The 20,923-nt window shown below is 49.4% G+C and overlaps 1 protein-coding gene across 1 annotated transcript in view; it reads left to right on the top strand.

Moving 5' to 3' along the window:
- The first annotated feature begins 11,030 nt into the window (after nt 1–11,030).
- NFX1 (nuclear transcription factor, X-box binding 1) overlaps nt 11,031–20,923 on the top strand; it is a 1,141,187-nt gene continuing 1,131,294 nt past the window's right edge. Inside the window, exon 1 of the mRNA XM_069219549.1 lies at nt 11,031–11,182. Within this exon, the coding sequence (XP_069075650.1) occupies nt 11,161–11,182 (22 nt within the window). The 5' untranslated portion in view covers nt 11,031–11,160. The remainder of the gene's footprint in view (nt 11,183–20,923) is intronic.

Here is a 20,923-nt window from a genome sequence, read left to right as displayed (position 1 = left end):
TGGCGTAAATCTCTGTATTACCTGTGGCTGCACTTGGGGCAACAAAATTGGAGTCGGCTCAGTCTGGACCAGTAATGGTCTCGGAACCACCTGCTCTGTGGGCACCACTAAGTTAGAAATCGTTTCTAAAATGGGCACATCAGTATAAATTATCTGTATCTGGGCGGCTCCGTCTGAGTCTGCACTACAGGAGTAGTTGGCACATTAGAACTACTTTGCACCGCATTCTGTGTCAGGTTAGCTTTAACCTGCACCGGACTCGCTGTCCCCGTTACCTGTGTCAGGGCTGTCTGATCAGCACTAGTACTCTGACCACTCTTGTGTACTGTTTATGGTGGTGGTTGGTCTGTCAATAACTGTGTAAGGAACTCTTCATTATCTGATTCCTCCTCTACTGTTGAAGACTTCCCAGCTCCCTTACTTTCGGACGGACTTCTATTAGTCTTCCTAGTCTCTTTCTTTCCTTCCTTCTCATCCTTTTGTGTAATCGCTGGGAAAAACTTAACTCCCTCCAAAGTCTCTGATCTCCACATCTTCTGCCTTTCTAATTGTTCTCTCAAATTTCAATTGCTGTTGCTGTCTAGCTACCAGCTCCCAAACTGCTAATGCCTCAAATTGTGCTGGTCTCGGAAGGGGCTTTGATTCATATAGTGCCATCCGCAATTGCTCCAGAATTCTCAAATTGAATGTCCCATTTATAGGAAATGCTAAGTTCCCATTTTTCTCTGTCAACTTGCACCATTGATTTATCCAAAGACATGGCGTGACACCTCTCTCTTCCATCACAATGTAAGCCGGTGTATTCTCTGGCGGTGTAGGCTCCCCTACACTTGCTATAATGTACATATCTCCCCTTAGGGCACTTCTCAACACTTTGAAAAACGTCATCTTTTCTACTTTTGTTTATTTGAAATCAAATCAGGAAATTACTTTTAATCCCAAGATTCCTTTTACCCACGTTCTCAACAAATTGCCTCTCATGGACAGCTGCCAATCCGTGCGATACCCTTCTCACTAACCGGCCTATCCCAGGGCGGCTCCGATGACGTCACACTCACACGTACTGTGGCTGACAAAGTCTTGCGCCTCATCCTCTTAAACTTTGATTCACACAAACCTAATGCAAAATATTGCGAGTACTAACCAAAAAATAAAAACAAATCTGCTGGTTTACTACAGGAAAGGTAACACAATCACTTCAGAAACCTTACAGGTTTTCATTGATGGCTCTTTTCGCGCAAGCATCTATTCCTCTTTTTCAGTCTACCAGATTCAAAAGCAAAATTTGACCCGCAAATTTTACTCTCAACTGATCAATGGGTCTGTCCTGGTGCACGTAGGACTTGCCAAAGTTGTTGACCACGCCCGATCAACCTACTAAACCAGACAAATTACAACATATTACCAAGTGTTTTATACACTTTACCATATACTCCAGAGTCTTAGACCACGCAGGATCCGTACCTCAACAACCATGTGGACAATTGTTTTCAGCACAAAGCGCCACACACATGTGAAGTTCGACGACTTCCCTACTCTCACACTGCGGCGTACGCACACTCCTACTACAACTTCATTTGGAGTACACAAACTCCCTAAAATCCTCACAAACCTCACAATTCAGCTGCGATTTGCATAGGCTTGGGCAAGCGCAACCTATTTCTCTCATTCTGTCTCTAGAACGCCGGGAACATCCTCAACAACCATTAGCAGGATCCAGGATCTGGGGAAGTCATTTCTGGGCTTAAGGGGACACAATTTTCTCTCCAATTGTCATTATTGAAAAACAAAATCCAAATCTCTATAATAATGAACTCTTGAAAGGACTACTTCAAACAGCTATCATCACTGGGGCCACCTGTCACCGTATGCTGCACATCTATGGCAAGCTCTTAAGGAGACAAACCATCAGTTTGCTGCCATAACTGGTAGCACGTTGGACCTTAATAAGTAAACTTGCAAGGGGTTGCGAATAGGTCGATGAACCTTTTGACTTGCAATTAAGAAGTTCTTACCATAGCTCCAGTACATAATCAATAATCAATACACAATAAACAATCATCCTTATTCAAAAAAATCAATAATCAGTGGAGTCAGTAGATGTCACGTATCATGACCTTTCAGTCATAAATAACCACGCATTTAATAAAAGTTTAGTATGTTTATTTCCCTATATTAACAATGCTAAAGTCATGTAGATCAATCTCAGAATTAAATGAAAAACATATAAAACAATACTGGTTGTCCAAAGAGGCAGAAGAAACGCAATCTAATCAAAGCTTGAACCACAACACATTTTAAAGCTACAGTGGAAATCAATAGCAGAGTCAGCTGCAACAAAGATATAATATTCATGGAATTCAGCAAATTAATTCATCAATCATTAGTCCCTGTAATTGTCAGTCATTTGTTTTTGTAAACAAAGTTTATTGCAATTTCGATCAACCAATGATTAGGTAAACATAGTATAAGAGAATATACAGTGATCTACATAGACTCTGAGATCAAGAGCTTTTTCAATCTACACATCTCTGCACTAATAGCAATCTGATGTTGCAACAACTACCCTACCCCCCCATCCCTCAACCTCCCCAACAGTGCCCCACCCCCCAGTGATGGTACTGGTAGCTTATCTGGACAGTTGTATTGTATGTAGGTGTGCTATGAAGGAGTCAACCCTCCGCTCACAGTGTGAGAGTGTTTACCCCGTCTAGTCCAACCGTAGGATCCTGCCCCGGGGTCATCTGTACTGGCACCAATGGATTGGGACTATTGGTAACTTCTCAAAACATCCAAACATCATTCAATCAGGGGACTGGACCTAATCGGCATTCCTCCTTAAAGGAGTCTAATATCGCGTCCCAACCTTGCGCCACCTCCAGGGGCCGCCAACCCCTTCTGGCCTCGCTATGTAAAACAGCGCTCTCACACCCAGCCCACCTAGTTAATTCTCTGGTCCATAGGGACAGTCTCGGCCCAACTGGATTCTTCCAGGACATCGCTATTTCCCTCTTGGCCAGTACGTAGGCCAAGTCCCGGAACCTGTTGGTTATTTTGTACTTAGCCGTGCGTGGAAACCAGCCAAGCAGACAATGCCCTATTGTGCAAGGGACTTCTCTTCCTATCGCTCCAGCCACCAGACGGCTCACCTCCGCCGTAGGGCAGCTCCAGAACATATGCCTAAATTCTGCCTTCTCTAGTCCGCACCTCGGGCAATTTACTCCTTCCACTTCAAAGTACCTGCTGATCCGCTCAGGGGTGAGATATGCCCTATGAAGTACATAAAAATTAATCAGCTTAAATCTGGCATTGCGAGTCATTTTGCGGAAGCCCCCCAGAATACGCTCCCAGTCCACATCGGATATAGTTGTGCCCAGGTCTACTTCCCATGACGATTTGAGTTGAGTCAAAGGTATGTTCCTATCCGCTTGAACCCTGCTGTAGAGATTAGAAACTGCCTTAAAGGTGCCAGAAGAAGTCGCCAAATATGTACAGGTTGTTTGTGTAGTGAGCTCTCCTGTCCGTCTCAGCCAATGTTTCCTGATACTAGCCACTACTGAGCCATACAATAAGAAGTGTCCTCCCTGTAGACCGAATTGTGTCCGAAGGACTTCAAACGGCATCAGTGTCCCCTCCTTAAATAGTGCTCCTACCGTCTGTATCCCGGACTCCACCCAGGACTGGAGTCCTCCCCAGTCACCCCGATGGGGCAAAGCTCTTAGGGACAAGAGGGGTAGGTCAGGGGAGTAAGGGGCCTTTACTTTAAGTTTACGCAAAAAGCTCCTCCAACAGCGCGCAAGGACTTTAAATTCAAGGGAATCATGCACCCCAGTACCCGGACACCCCAACAACAGTTCGTATAATCTAGTCTCTGGGGGAGTAAATGCCTTTACCCCCAACCCTGTTGCTGCTCTGTTGGCTATCCATTGCGCCAACCACTGGAATTGCGCTGCCAAGTAGTAAGCCTCAAAGTCCGGGACTGCTAGTCCTCCGTCTGTGGACCGCCTCTGAAGTTTGGCCAGAGCCACTCGCTTCCGTCCACCCCCCCAGATAAAGGCTATGACCATGGATTCTAGTTCTGCAAATATGGCCTTAGGAATCCATACTGGCAGGACCGTGAAGTGATACAGAAGGCGAGGCAACACCACCATTTTAAGGATGGCTACCCTCCCCGCTACAGATAGAGGTAAGGTTTGCCAGAAAGCCATGTTGGAACGGAGGGAACGCAATGAGCCTCCAATATTGCTGTCTATTATATCCTTTGGGTCATGGAAAATCTTGACCCCCAAGTATGAGAGGCATCTTGGAACCCACTGGACATTTCCCAAATCTAATGGTGGGGCTACAGTAGCGTTCAAAGGAAACAGGCCGGTCTTGCCCCAATTCACCCGAAGACCAGAAAGCTCACCAAACTGCGAAAGTAACTGCTGGGTCCGGGAATGGTCTCTGTGTACATCGTCTAAGAAGATCAACAGATCATCCGCATACAACGCTATTTGATGTCTCTTGCCCCCTGCCACTATGCCGGGACCCCCCCCACCACCGCGCGCTGCGGCCGCTAATGGCTCCATAGCCAGTGCAAATAGCAGCGGCGATAGGGGACACCCCTGTCTGGTACCCCGCTCAACGACATAAGGTCTGGATATTATCCGTCCTGTCCGTACCCTAGCAGTGGGCTCAGTATACAACAATCTGACCCAGGCAATGTATTCAGGTCCGAAACGAAGGCGGGACATCACTGTATAAAGGAAGGCCCACTCCAAGCTATCAAAGGCCTTTTCTATATCGACTGTGAGCACTCCAGGGGCTGGGCTAGACGATTTTCGATCGTTCATGACCGCTATAAATCTGCGTATGTTATCCGCTGTGTTGCGCCCCGGGATGAACCCTGCCTGGTCAGTATGTATTAGTGTTGCCATGTGGGGGAGAAGCCTAGAGGCCAGAACCTTGCTGAGGATCTTGTAATCCAGGTTCAGCATGGATAAAGGTCTGTATGCCCCAGCTTCCGCAGGATTTTTCCCAGGTTTAAGCAAGGGCACTATTACCGCCTCCCTCGCTGTTGCCGGTAAAATTCCTCGGTTTCTGGCGGATTGATATAGAATCTCAAGCCTAGGAGCTAACAAATCTATATACGTGGCATAGAATTCGATAGGGAGACCATCTGTCCCCGGAGTCTTTCCCCTCGATAGTTCTCTAATGGCCCTCCGAATCTCTGGTTGTGTAATGGCTCCCTCAAGTTGTGTCGCAACATCTGGTGGTAGTGTCTGCAACTGCAGACTAGATACATAACTATCGGTGGAGTTACCGACAGGACGAAGAGTGCTTTTATATAATCGTTCGTAAAAGGACACGAGGTGAGAGTTAATTTGCTCCTGCCCGTGAAGGGGATTTCCACCCTCCGATATCATTTCCAGGATAGGGGATGTCTTATGCGTTTGCGATATTACCCAAGCTAACATCCGACCCGCTTTGTCTCTCTCCCCGTGTGCTCGTGTAATATAGTTTTGGTAGTCAAAGCATCGAAGACGCTCCACACAGTCAGCGACCGTTGCTCTAAGCTCTAAGATAGTAGGTTGAAGGAGCGGACTTTCAGGCCTTTTTTTCTCCATCTCTCGCAGCTCACTCTCCGCTTGTTCAGTGTCCCTAATTAGAGTCCTTCGGACCCCTACCGCTCCCGCAATACAGCGCCCACGCACCACCACTTTAAAAGCGTCCCATTCAATCAAGGGGTTATTGGTCGAAGCCTCGTTATCTACAAAGTAGTGGGTAATATGTTGTCTTAGCTCCTCCCGAAAGGGTGCGTCTTCTAGGGACTCAGTCTTCAGCCGCCAGGTGGGGATGCGAGAGGGGGGCGAACCCCAGCGTGACTCTAGTAATAGAGGGTTATGATCAGAGATTGTGCGGGTCAGGTATTCAACATTATGCACCTGAGGGAAAATGTCTGGGGAGCAGAAAAACACATCCAAGAGGACATGGAGCTCATGCCGGGGGGAGAAGAAGGAATAGTCTCTGGTCTCTGGGTGTACTCGTCTCCAGACATCCACCAGCCCCCAACTCGCCTGCCAGGAGGAGAATAGCCCTGCTACTCTCATCAGAGGGGAATCATGTAACGGAGGGTGGGAGCGATCCCTGGAGGGATCGGCCACACAATTAAAGTCGCCCCCCATCACTAGGGGGAACTGCAAATAGGTGGCTAGGAGGCCCGATAAGCGTGTAAAGAACTCACCCTGGTCCCAGTTCGGGGCATAGACATTGATCAACGCTAGATCTCTTCCCTCCAATCGACCCCGGATTGCTACAAAACGTCCCTCTGGGTCTATGAGCGTGTCTAATAACTGGAATGGAACCCCGGCTCTGATCCATATCAAGGCATCCCTGGCGAATGCGGAATAAGAGGTATAGTATGCCTGGCCCCTCCACCTTTTCTGTAGTGCTAGCCCTTCAGCCTGGGTTAAATGTGTTTCTTGGAGCAACGCAATCTGAATCCCCCTCCGCTGTAAATGTGAGAATACCTTATATCTCTTAGACATTGTGTGCATGCCCCGTACATTCCATGAGAGAAATTTATAAGTGCCTAACGACGCCATAACTGTGTTTCAATCCCCATCTGTGACATACCCCATGCAGGGCTAGCATATACCACGAAGATCCCTACTCTCACATTATATAACATCAGCAGACCAGTGTTAAACATCCACCACTCATCACTCCCCCTAAACAAGCCCCAACAATTATCATCCCAACTCCCCTTCCCCGGGACAAAAGTTTGAACTACTCTCATCCAAACTTCGCGAAATGTCAACTAGATTATCGAAAGTGGGGTAACTCCTAGATCACAAAAGGAGTGGGCCATCGCCCTAATCCCCACTACCGGATTGCAAGATATAGTAGTACTTGTGGACCCCGGTCTCATCCATCTGGCGGGTACGACCGCCATAGTGACAGCTAGTACGCCCTCCTCACCGGCCACCACGGTGCCTGCCAGGGGAGGCTCTCATTACCAGGACAACTGGCTCAAGTGTAGTTCGATGGGAGGACTCTCATATGATACAGTCAGAAGTGCCCGGTGTTATGGCCGGGCCCGATCTGTCGGATACTTGGGAAGTCTCGGATTCATGGTCCGAATCAGATGGTTCACAGTCCGCAGCAGTCTGTACTTGGGATCCGCGATCAGAGCCGCTCAATGAAGCTGCTGCCTCCATGGCTTTTCGTCTCTCAGTTTGCATCTCCACTGGTGAGGGACTATTTACTATACGGGCCGTGTTGCGTTTAGCCCCTCTCCTCCGTCCATGCTCAGGGCCCTGTGCCGGAGGACCATTCCCCTCATGTGGAAGCAGATCAATCCATTGCCATACCTCCTCCGCCGTAGTGAAAAACTGTGTACTGTCTTTGGTCACTACCCTAAGCTTCGCCGGGAACAGCATGCCATATTGTAGACCCAATTGACGCAGTTTCTATTTTGCAGCTCTGAAGGTGGCCCGTTGTTTCTGTACTTCCCGGGAGAAGTCTGGGAAGATACGAACCGTGTGATTGTCCATTGTGCGGTCCCCTTTGGCCCTGCTTTGATGCAACAGGTAATCCCTATCCCGGTAATGAAGAAGCCTGGCTATTATAGGTCGCGGGGGGGCTCCCGGAGGGGGAGGACGCGACGGAACTCTATGTGCCCTCTCGATCGCAAAAAAAGGAGAAAGTCCGTCGCCCGCTAAGTCCTCTCGGAGCCACCGCTCGAGGAACTCCGCCAGGCCAGTTTGTGGAACACTTTCAGGCATACCAATCACCCGTATGTTATTGCGACACTATATATTTTCCGCGTCTTCGGCCCTTAATTCCAGGGCCTTGATCCTGGTCTCCAGCTGCTGTGTAGACTTAGTGGCATCTTTGACCTCTGGAAGGAGCTCTTTAAGTTGTCTGTCGGTGGTGGACACCTTTTCGGCCAGGCGGCGGTGATCATCTCGCAGTACTGTGAGATCTGTGGCCAAAGCGTCGATTTTCCCCTCCAGTGCTACACGGGAAGCCGTTATAGCTTGTAGGACATCTTGAAGTGTGGGGTCGTCACGGCCCTCTCCTGAAGCGTCATTCCTGGGTTCAGGCGGGACTGCCTGTGCCTCAGCTGAGGACCCACCTTTTTGTTCTATGTCCCTCCGGCGACCGACTTTACCCATTTTCTGGGGTATGGCTCCAACTCCGTCTGATCGGTGGGCTCTGGACCCCTACTCTCCCACCACCGCGCTGTATACTGCACTGCCAGAGGGATCGCCGAACTTTTTATTAGAGACTTGCTGTTTCTGGCGCTCGGTACACGTGTAAGAGGATTATCGCCTTCCAGTGCCAGCCGCACTCCGCACTCTAGGCCGCTAAGAACCCCTGAGGTACACCACACGCCAGGTAGATAGGACACTCTCTCTCCTCCCAGTCAGGGTGTGGACCCGTCGAGCCAAAAAGCCTCACCGTTCGTGGAGGGTGCCTTCAAGCATGCATGACTCCCATCCAGTGTCTGGGGGCCCCCTGCACTCTCCTGTATGTAGCACTGCGCATCTAGGGGGACCCCCGTAGAGGGGGGCCGCATGCACCGTGTCCCAGTGCAGGCCAGGTTCGCCCCATCAAGTCGCCGACTTCGCCCTCCTCGTTCCAGCTCACCTGAGGCGGTCCATGGGGTCAAGCCTCCCAGAAGTACCCCCCGGCGCTGTCGTGTAGACTGCGATCAGACGTCCTCAGAGGGGAGCTGCCAAAGGAGCTCTGGGGGAACCCCGGAATTATCGCCTCTCACCGTGATCCACTCGGTCCTTCCCTCGGGTGTCGGTCGCCATGTTGTGTGTGCTCCGCGGTCCTTATCCGAGCACAGACGCCGCGCTGGGCCCCACTGTTCGTCGGCGTGGGACCCCAGAGGGAACCACCAGGGCCCCTTGTACTTCCTGTCTCCCAGAGGGGTGAGCGGGAAAGGAGCAGGGAATTGCTTTAGTGGCTCTTCTGCCACCGGGGACGCCGTTCAGATCGCGGCCGCCATCTTTTTTTTTTCGCGGCACTCCGTCGGCCGCCAATTCGGCCCCGAAACTCTCTTCTCTCCGGGATCGCGCCCCTCAAAATGAGCCTCGGGACCCCTGCGCATATTCAGCCAGGCAATGGAGCGGTTTGGGGGTCCACTGCCTTTCAGGCTGGACCGGAGTGGGAATCGCTGGCAGGAGCCTCACGGAGAGGCTTCCTCTGCCATCGGCGTCAGGCCACGCCCCCCGTAATTGTCAGTCATTTGTGAGGGCACTTAACTAACGTCAGATTAGCATCAGCATCATGGGCTTCATGCAAAACAATTTTGAGACACAAATTTCGAAAAACAGCTAACTTTAGACCTGTCAATACAGCGCAGTTGGTACCTAGAAAGAAAAAGCATAAAATGCATAACAGTCACATTTCATTAAATATACCTATCCTCGGTATGGGTCAGCAAAGCAGAATCAATCTTCATCCTCAGGTCATCAGTCGATCAGCAATGCATCAGGCTTTCAGTCAGAGAATATGAGCCCAATGTCTGTATGAGGCTCGAATCTCTCCTAAAGTCTCTGCATCTCAAGTCCCTTCTCTAATCTCAAGTCTTTCTAGATCTGAATAATTTTTCTCTGTTGCGATGTTATATCAAAGTCACTTAAACTATCCCCTAATTCCCTATTGGTCAGTTAACCGTATGTTTATACTTTACCCAATAATAGTTCTACATCAAATCTATGAATTCTAATATTTCTCTATTCACATGCAGTTGATTGGTTAACTTTACGATGTTCTCATCATCCGGCTCGTCAGGTAACAATATTGTTCCAGTCAGTGTCTTCATTGTTCTCGTCCTGGGAAAGTACATCTCACACACATTACACATAAGTTGTTACACTAGTGGGAACATCATCTCCTTGCAGGCGGTTCTCACGAAAAGCTGTTAAGTACTTTTAAAAAGACAATGGACATTTCACAGTTTAATTCACTCGGTCAGCATTTTTATTAACCGCTAAGAAATACAGCTTCTGCATGAGGCCTGGCAAAATAGGCCAAGACACTTGCTAAGTTAAGTCCTACAATTAATAAAGCTAGACCATACTTCATAACCCTTAATATAACATATTACTGCCTTAATCTAGTAAACATTTAATAGTTCATAAGTATTAATCATTATTTAGAACATTGCTGGCCATTCTTCGAGGTCACATTTTCAAATGTGTGCATTATTTTTCTACGCTATCCATTTTCTACATAAACTCATTATTCAAAAAACATAAACATTCATTAGTAATTTTTAATTAAAACACCTGCGCTAGCAGAGGTGCTATAATGCATGACTAATACATTTTAGTGTGGTGATGCTGACATAACTAAAATGCTTTAGTCTAACCTCCGATGCATGGAACTTGTCAGAATGCATTAAACAGCTATTTTAATGTTTAATACTGATCTAGCAAAAACAATAAAAGGTGAATAAGTCAGACGTTTTTAACCCCTCACCTACTTTTTTTTATCTGATGGTAATGCTGAAAAGAATAACAGTTCAGTTTCCTACGTTTGAAAGTGAAGAAAGCCGATTTTTCAAAGTTTAATGAGAGAATAATTTCGATCTTATGAAAGACACTTAGGCTTGAAATATGCATTACTCTTTGTAATGCAGCGCCTTGAGAGAACTTGATAGCTCAGTAACTGACTAACATATGATCTACAAGATACAGACACACTGCCAACATACCTCCTTTTTGGAAGCTGCTCCTCCTCACGATATAAGTACCTTTTCACTACTTAGTGCCCCACTTAGGGGTAGTAAATATAAATGTTCCAATACAGTGCTTTACAAAACAGCTTTCTAATGGTGTCATGTTCGGAAGCATGACGTCCAATGCTCGCGTGTGCCCTGTTCGGTGAGCATTCTAGTTCATCAAATCACGATCTAAACAGTACTGAACGCATGCGCACTAGAACTTCAGGGCGGAATCCGAAACCCTCAGTCAGCTGGGTAGTGAACCCTCCGAGGCGCTGTTGTGCGCATGCGTCCGGAATTGGACGTTTCTGATACTGACTCGCTGCTGGGAAGGTTGAGCGCGACTCGGAAGCCATCTGGGGGCGAGCGAGGCAAAGAGGGGAAAGAGAGGCGCCAGAGCTGACGGTAGCCGGGGACTGGACAAGTGCCCTGGCATGGCGGAGGCTCAGTCGTCAGGTAAGTGTGATGGACACGCAGTTGATGTTAGGGAGATCTGTTTGGGAACATCTGACGATGAAGCATGTCTGTTATTAGTTTTGTGGATCTTCGTGTTCTTGAGGTTATTGCTTTCAGGAATATGCCTCTTCCCCTTGTTAACTCCAATCAGAAGAGAGCCTCTATCATAGAAAGCGAACAGTGACACCAGCGGTCGGACAGTGATTCCCCATAGCTGGGCTGGAATCCGGCGACAAGACGATCCCAAACATCATTAACGATTGATTATAATTTTAATTTTTGTTGTTTTAGTCCTTCCACGAAAGGACAAAAGTAGATCTGTTTGCTCTAACAGTCATTCAATTTCCCCATGGTCAAAGCCAGTGCTTTTACCTTTCCGGGTGAATTGCAGCTCCTCATGGTTAGAAAGGCATGCTTCCTTCTGGAGAGTGACTCGGGCAGGTAGTAGGCATGATGTCAGCCTAGTAGTGTTAACAAAACAATACAGTAGTAGTACCTGTTCACCAGGGAGTCTTATAAGATGGGAACCTTACATCGTGTTAGTTGTTTGTGTCAGTTTAAGAAACACTTATGTGCAGTACTAAAAGATGGCCAACCCGTCGGGACAAATTAAAACAAAACAGCTGAGACATTGACAGCTTTCATTGTCAAGTATTGCCTTCATTTCCACCGCAGGTATTAGAGGGATACAGTGTTGGCTTTAGCTTCTCTGGGAGATAATATCGGGATATGAGGGGCAGGGGTGGTCCGACCACGCGTGAAATGGGAAGCACCGAAGGACAGTCTTTACAACTCGATATAAAATCCCCTGAGAAAATCTCACTTTTCTTTGAGGAGGGAAGTAACAGGTTGTTCTTTAACTAGGCGATTTATCTTCGGACTCTAAGAATAATTCTGAATCAAACATAACGAACTTGTCTAGATTCAACGGCATACTTTACAGGGAAAGTGTTTTCTATGCTTAACTAACTTGTACCTTACGTTTGAAAAACAAAAACACTTGTTCTGCTTTTTATTTTATAGAGAAGGCACACATTCTCCATCACATACAACACTTTGTCTTTCAAAGACCCATTAAATGATTATTATTCTGATGACTAAAGAGAGGTACGAGAGTAAAGCACGCAAAGAGTGATTATACTATTGTAAATAATTTCACAGGAACAAGTCTGCAACAAAATACACTAATATTTTATAAACAGATCTGCACAATTTAACAGAACTGCCCTCTCAACTGACTTTTTTTATTCATCTTGCATTTAGTCTGCTCACAGCAGCCAAGTAACTGCTGACACATTTAAGAACGTATAACAGTCTTCGACACTTATCTGAACTCATTCCCTCCTAATCGATCATTAGCCTATCTCCACGCCATTGCACTCAGTCATTTCTCCAGTTGCATAGGTGTATTTTTATTTGTGTTGCACAGCACATGGAATAAACACTTGCTGATTTATTTAAACTTTCATGTCCGCAAGGGGTCTCTTCAGCAGATTGTTTGGCAGTTGTAGCTGTAGAATTTAATTTACTTCACTGTCCTTGAGCTTAGTTGAGCCCTAGCCTGTAAACAAGCATTAGTGATCGGTATAGTACCTTTTGAGTCCTGACTAAAACATAAAAGAAAATACTGGAACAGTGCAAAAACAAAATAGTATTGCCTTCAGTAGACAGTGCCCCCTGGCAGGATAAGAATTAAATGTGTGGGAACATTGTGTGCTATTGAGATGTGTAAAAATACCTTGTGCTTTGCAATGCAAGCAGTCAGTTGGAGGCAGAATGACATAACAAACTGCCACTACAATGAAGTGACAGGAAAAAAACTCCTCTAGTTAGAGCCAAAGCCAACTCTATTTATATTTTTAAAAATTGTTAACATTAGGTCAAGACAGCAGTGCTGTCAAGACAGACCTAAAACGTTTGCAACTGCTTTGGAAATAAAAACATAAATGACACATTACATCTTAAAGGTCGCTGACTCTGGCAGTACGAATCATAACCGGAGGTGAATAAGATGATCTTATGTCATCGTAGCTAAATTTTGAACTGGAAATCTGCTGTTGTAATTCAGAGATTCCCTTTCTAGCAGATAGCGCTTAACTGGGAATCCTTTGCGCAACAGCTCCTCTCTACCCTTGTTAGCATTTTATCATCCCGTCCTCTGGTCACCTGTCCAGGCCCAACTCTGTCTTGCCCCTGGTTTACAAAATATTGCCAATTTTTAAAAAGCCCCTCGAACTAGAAGCTCAGAGCACCGAAATCTGGATCTAATTTTATATTTCCAGACAAAATGTACACACTTCGTAGGTACTACAAAAATCAAATTTAGCTTGCTAAACAGCGACAGGAAGAATCATTTCAGCGAGAACTCTTTATGGCCTGTCATACTAAAAACTCAAAAGAGTTTTGGATTATCGCCAGTTGCTTAAACAGATAAATTGAACCCGTTATACTAAATGGAAAGAACGTCTCAGCTGAAAGTTGGACCTCGTACATCAGCACTCTTCAGAAAACTAAATCGGATTGCCTCAATTTGTCAGCCATTTATTTTAAATCTACCGATGCACAGAGCAAACTTGAGACAGCTGAATCACAAAGTCACCAGTACTTATCTTTTACGGCCAAATGAATCACCACGCTGATCGCAAAAAACATGGTGCCTCTGGACCTAATGGCATCCCTTCCAGTGTCTACAAACAAGGCACTAAGGCCCTCATTACAACCCTGGCTATAAATCCTGCTTACCGCTGTGCTGACGGGCGCAAACATACCGCGGCGGAAATCCGCTACAGGTATTATGACCCTCATCTCGTAATCCGCCACAATACAGACACCCGCACAAGTCCACCACACCAAAGGTCAGTGATAAACTGGCAATAGCAAAACCTACACCATCACGCCAACAGGAATACGCCCACACTATCACGACCCACGAATCAACGCAGTGGTCTTTCAACCGCGGTAAACTATTGGCGGTACACACCGCCACGCTCAAAATACACACACATTTACAAAACACAACCACATTGGACAATTCAAGATACACACCCAACTCCCACACACTCGCACCACTATAAAACACACACCCACATTACCCACAACCCCTTACAACGAAATTTTTGGAAGAAGCAGAGAGAGAGAGAATAGCACAGACAGCACCAGCATCCACAGGCACACAACACCATCACTCATACAATATCCACTTACCTCAAAGAACACACCCCAACACAACACATCACACATCACAACAAGCTTCATCTCACAAATCACCCACACCACTTTATGGCACCTCAAAGACACCCCAGGTTTTCTGAGGAGGAGCTCAGGGTCATGGTGGAGGAAATCATCCGGGTAGAGCCACAGCTATTCGGACCACATGTGCAGCAGACATCCATTGCAAGGAAGATGGAGCTATGGCGGAGAATTGTCGACATGGTCAACGCAGTGGGACAGCACCCAAGAACACGGGCTGACATCAGGAAGAGGTGGAACGACCTACGGGGAAGGTGCGTTCCGTGGTATCCAGACACCAGGTAGCCATACAGAGGACTGGCGGTGGACCACCACCACCTCCTCCCCCACAACTAACAACATGGGAGGAGCAAGTCTTGGCGATCATGCATCCTGAGGGCCTCGCAGGAGTAGCAGGAGGACTGGACTCTGGCAAGGCAAATCTTTACTATTATATCCCCCCTACCCTACCTGCATTCCATCACATACCCCCACCCCTACCCTCACACCCATCACCCCAAAACCTCACAGATACCCCACTATCACAACCCACTCATCCCAATACCAAGCCCTGCATGTAACACCAATGCATGGACACCCATTACAGACCTGCATGGACACCCATCACCAAAGCATGTCTAGTAAAGAGACTGACCCAGGCCACAAAATCACCACTCACACAAGGGCCAAGGCAATTATGCAAGCACAGGAGTAGAGGGAAACTCACACATTGCACAAGATGGCACACATAGATACAATAACTATGCATTTACACCCCAACAGGACCCCTACCCAACGTCACCGGACAGGAGGTGCCAGCCATATCCAGTCACCCCACAGAAGAGGCCCACAGTGATGACCGCAGCTCTGCACGCCTGGATCAAGATGACCAGCCCGGCCCGTCAGGGACCTCTGGACAGTCTGTTCCCCTGCCACAGTCCCAAACCACCACTTAACCTCCCCCCTCAGGAAACACCACCACAGCACCCAACCAGCGGGCCCATGCACCTGCCCCAGGACACATCAATCAGCAGTGTCCACCACTACAGGGACCCCAGGCAAACCCACTAACACAGGACGATCATGGACCTGGGGTCAGTGGCAGTGGGCACACGGTTAAGGGGACAGAGGCACAGGACAACAGGGAAACTGGGAGGACTGCTGGGTGACAGGGGGAGGGCAGGCACAGGGAACCCACTCTCCACGAGGCACTCTCAAACATCATGGGAGCATACCACCATTCCCAGGAGACCATGAGCACGGTACTGGCCAAGTTTCAGGAGACCCAGCGGCTCAAGGAGGAACAGTACCTGGGGATCAGAGAGGACTTGAAGTCCTTCAACACCACCCTGGTCACCATTGCAGGGGTGCTGGCAGACATGGCCAACACCATGAGGGAGACAGTGGCACACCAACGTGCCCTTGACACTAGCCTGAACGATGAACAGCTGTCCACGTCCGCCGCCGCTAGTGGATAGGAGGTTCCGCCACAGGACCAACAGGCCACCAGCCCCCCACTCCCTGCAGAAGGAGAACCACCCCGCAAACGGTCCCTGCAAACGGTCCCTGCGATCCAGATCCCCGCCAGGAAATAAGACTCTCCTGTTTGTCATGTCACCCTGCCCACCTTGAACTGCATTGCTCCACTTCCTATGCCCCCTTGGACAATGCACCTGTGATACAAAGAGACTGGACTCTACCATGGACATTCCTCCAACATCACCCCAGCCCATTGCACACCCCCTCCACTGATTAGCACTTAAATAAACACCCTTGAATCACAAAACAATCTGGAGTCAGTCTGTACTTTCACAAATGTGTTATTACAACCTCTCTGACAAATGTCAATGTCCATTTGCACATACCAAAGTATGACAGTTGTTGGGCAGCAGTAAACATAGCAGAAGGCAGAATGTGGTACCCAGATCTCTGAAAAGGAAAGGCAAAGTGAACTGTCAGGGTCCATACACAGAGGTAAAAAGGCAGACTTATGCAATGTCATACAGTAGTCCGATATGAGAGGAGCAGTGCCAGTCTCTTACCTGTGTCTCACTGGAAGTATTGCATGATGATGATGTTTCGGTTGTCAATATCTTCTTCTTCTGCCTCCTCTTCCTCACTGTTCACAGGCTCCACAGCTGCCACAAGACCAACATCAGGCCCATCCTCCTGCAGAAAAGGCACCTGGCGTCACAAAGCCAGGTTGTGCAACATACAGCATGCCACGATTATCTGGCACACCTTCTTCGGTGAGTAGTATAAGGGAGCCAGCTGTCTGATGGAGGCACCGGAACCTGGCCTTCAGGAGGCCAGAAGTCAGCTCTATAATCCTCCTAATTAGCCCATGTGCCTCATTGTAGCATTCCTCCTCCCTTATCCTGGGATTCCTCACTGGTGTCAGTAGCCATGACAGGTTGGGGTAACCAGAGTCACCTGCACATATCGAGGGGTATCTGTTAGACATACACAAACCCTTAGGGACTCTCCCGTACCCAGGCACCTATTCAAACTGTGTGGGGACCTTGAGCTCACCTATTAGCCACACACGGTGCCTCTGGAGTTGGCCCATCACATAAGAGATGCTGCTATTCCTCAAAATGTAAGCGTCATGCACTGAGCCAGGATACTTGGCATTCACGTGGGAGATGTACTGGTCTGCCAAACACACCATCTGCACATTCATGGAATGATAGCTTTTGCGGTTTCTGTACACCTGTTTATTCCTGCGGGGTGGGACAAATGCCACATGTGTACTATCAATGGCACCAATGATGTTGTGGATATGTCCCAGGGCTTAGAAGTCACCTTTAACTGTGGGCAAATCCTCCACCTGCGGGAAGACGATGTACCTGCGCATGTGTTTCAGCAGGGCAGACAACACTCTGGACAACACGTTAGAGAACATTGGCTGAGACATCCCTGATGCCATGGCCACTGTTGTTTGAAAGGAACCACTGGCCAGGAAATGGAGCACTGACAGGACCTGCACTAGAGGGGGGATTCCTGTGGGATGGCGGATAGCTGACATCAGTTCAGGCTCCAACTGGGCACACAGTTCATGGATTGTGGCACGATCAAGTCTGTAGGTGATAATGATGTGTCTGTCTTCCATTGTCGACAGGTCCACCAAGGGTCTGTACACCGGATGATGATGCCATCTCATCATCTGCCCCAGCGGATGTGCCCTATGGAGGAGAATGTTGAGCAGAGGGTCATATACCACATAGGTTGCACAAGGGTGTTTTGCACTATTGTGATTTAATCGGTGTGTGGCGCTGTCTGTCCGTATTCCTGCCCAAAAGTGCTGTGACGCAGTTAGGTGCCCTGCCATGTGCCCCCCTGAAATGGCGGCTGCCTGACTTGTAAGGAGGGACAAGGGGAAATGAGGTAACTGCTGGCGTTGTGCAGTGTCGCGGTAGGCGGACGAAGACTGCTGCACAATTCAGCATTGGTTATCATTGGGCCCTATGGGTTCCAGGAGCCAATGGGCATGTACGCCGGCAGTGACGGTACGCACCGCCGCACACGTGACTGCCATTTTCTATCTGTGCATTCACTTGATACCTGACCTTCAACAGGAGAGGACCTACACTGCAAGTGCTGCTGTGACCTGAGTCTGGAAACAACAATGGCTACAGTGTCTGGAGAAAGGGCCCCTGCCTTCACCGCCAAGGCATTGGACAACCTGGTGGATGGGGTCCTCCCCCAGTACATACTACTCTACGGTCCTCCAGACAAACAGGTGAGTACACTGTGTGCATGGTGGATGGGACATTAATGTATGGAGTCGCGTGGATGGAAGATACATGGGGGAGAGGGGTCTGTGGCCGGCATGTGAGGATGGTCAGTGTATGTGTTTCAGGGCATGGTTGGGAAGTTGTGGCCAATGAGTAAGAAGAACCGGACGGGGCAGTAAAATCCATTCTTACTTTACCTTTCCTGTAGGTCAGCACCCACCAGAAGAAGGGTATTTGGCATGCCATCGCCAAGGAAGTGCGGACCCTGGGAGTCTATCATAGACGGAGCACCCACTGCTGCAAGAGATGGGAGGACCTGCGCAGCTGCAGCAAGAAGACGGCGGAGGCCCAGCTGGGGATGGCCTCCCAACGTGGAAGGGGTACCCGTCGCACCATGACCCCGTGATGTTCCAGATCCTTGCGGTGGCATATCCGGAGTTGGATGGGCGCTTGAGGGCATCACAGCAGCCACAAGGGGGGTGAGTACAGTCTCATTCAGCTGACTCTGTGCGCTTTACGAGGTGTCTGGGTGGGGGAAGTGGGCTGTGGGTTCCCCTAGGCCAGGGTGAACTTGCTAGGGTAGGACCCTTGTTAGGCAGGCACTGTGGCACTCAAACCCCAATAGTGGTAGTGGCCATCTACACCTAGTCAGGCTCCTATGGGTTCCAGGTGTGCAGAAAATGGGCTTAGGCATAGTCCCCCATGGGCAGGTGATTTTCCTAAGAACTGTTAGTGTATGGCCTAGTGCATAGGGCTGCTCCCTGTGTGTTGTGTCCGCCAACGGTAGTGGTGTTGCTGGCATTGACCATGTGTCTCCTCTGTCTTTCCTCCCCTTTTTGTTTTGTCAGCCTGTCCTTGTGTGCATTAGCATCATCTGGCAGAGGAGCAGTGGCACCGGAGCAGGAGGGAGCTGCAACCCACATGGCCCAGGAGGTTGAATGTACGAAGTCTGAAGGCACCAGTGGGACGGAGGGCGAGGGGAGCTCCATGACGAGGACAGGAAGGGACACCAGCGACAGCGACTCCCTCCTCTGATGGGAGCTCCCTTGCGGTGGCGGGCACTTCTGTGCCCACCGAAACAACAGGTACAGCCGCCACCCACCAGCACCGCCCTCCCAGCAGCCCCTCAGCGTGTTTACTGTGCCCACTCACCTAGGAGGGTGGGCATCTCCTTCGCCCCAGGAATCTCAGGCCCTGCCCCAGTCAGCCCTGCTGCCCTCAGTGAGGAGGCTATTGACCTCCTGAGATCCATCACTTTTGGGCAGTCAACCATTTTGGATGCCGTCCAGGGTGTCGAGAGGCATTTGCAACAAACAAATGCATACCTGGAGGGCATTCATTCTGGCGTGGCAGACCAACAGAGAGCATTTCAGGCTCTGGCCTCAGCACTGATGGCAGCGATTGTCCCCGTGTCCACCCTCCCCCCTCCAACCTCCACTACCCCGACCCAATCCCCTCTACCTCAGCCTATCCTAAGCACACCATCAGACCAGCATGCACACACAACAACACACAAAAGTGGCTCAGGAAAACATAAGCACCACACATCCCACAGGCACTCACACAAGTACCATACCCATGAAGACACACCAACATCCACTGCCTCCACTGTGTCCCCCTCCTCCACGTCGTCCACCTCCCTCCCAGCCTCGTCTCCACTCACACCTGCATGCACTACATCCTCAGCCACTACCTCCATAACCAGCACGCCCATCACCAAACACCGCTCACGTGCAATCACCACCCCCACTACCATGCACACATCCCCTGTGTCTCTTCCAGTGTGTCTGTGAGCCCTCCTCCCAAAGTACATAAACTCCAGCACACACCCACTCAACAGCCATCCACCTCACAATAGCCTCCAGCCCATGCACCTTCACACAAACTCAGCAGACGTACAGCTCCTACAACCACTACCTCTTCCTCCACTCCCAAACCCCCTCTATCTTCCCACCCCAGTGTGTCTAAAAAACGTTTCCTAGCTATCATTGACCTCTTCTCTACACCCCCCGTCCTTCTCCTAGGGCCAGGATGTCTAGATCCCAGCCCAGCACATCAGCCACCAAATCCTCGCACAGTGTGGTCCCTGCAAGTCCGGGAACATCGAAGGCGGCACCCATCAGGGCTGCCAGTGTGCCACCTAGTGAGGACAAGGACCACCCTATTCCGCCACCTGCCAAGGTAAAGAAGGGGCCAACATGCCTAAGAGAAAAGCCGCACCAACCACCCAGCAAGGCCTCTTCCAGAACCAAAGAGGACAGTGCCAAGGTCCCAGCAGCGACTTCCAAGGTGGGGAAGGGACACAAGGGCAAAGGGAAGTCAACTCAGGGCACGGAGCTTCCGGGTGAGGGACTGGTGTCACCCCTTTTGCAAGACAGACCAGCAACCTGTACGACGGTGGCCACCGCCGCTATGGCTGCCACCTGCACCACCACCTGAACGTCTGCTGCCTCTACTACAGTCACCAGCATCATCCCCAGTGGGCACCCTTCCGAGACTGCACGGCACTGCCTAGTGTCTCCCTCCACAAGTGCAGACACCTGCACCACCGGCTGCATCTCCGCCGCAGCCACCGCCACCTGCCCCGACGTGCCCAGCCAGTGCCACTACAGCGGACATCAGCAGCATCCCCAGTGGGCAGCCGTCCGAGGCTGCAGGGGACGTCCTGGACCCTGCACACACTACATGAGGCACCAGCACTGGCACTACCAGCAGTTTGCAGGCTAAGTCGCCGCAGGGTGGAGTGTGGCTCTGCCTCCATGGAGTATCATGCTAC

This window comes from Pleurodeles waltl, chromosome 2_2, assembly GCF_031143425.1.
Source record: "Pleurodeles waltl isolate 20211129_DDA chromosome 2_2, aPleWal1.hap1.20221129, whole genome shotgun sequence".
NCBI classification, from domain to species: Eukaryota; Metazoa; Chordata; class Amphibia; order Caudata; family Salamandridae; genus Pleurodeles; species Pleurodeles waltl.
This window is presented reverse-complemented; position numbering and strand designations above follow the sequence as displayed.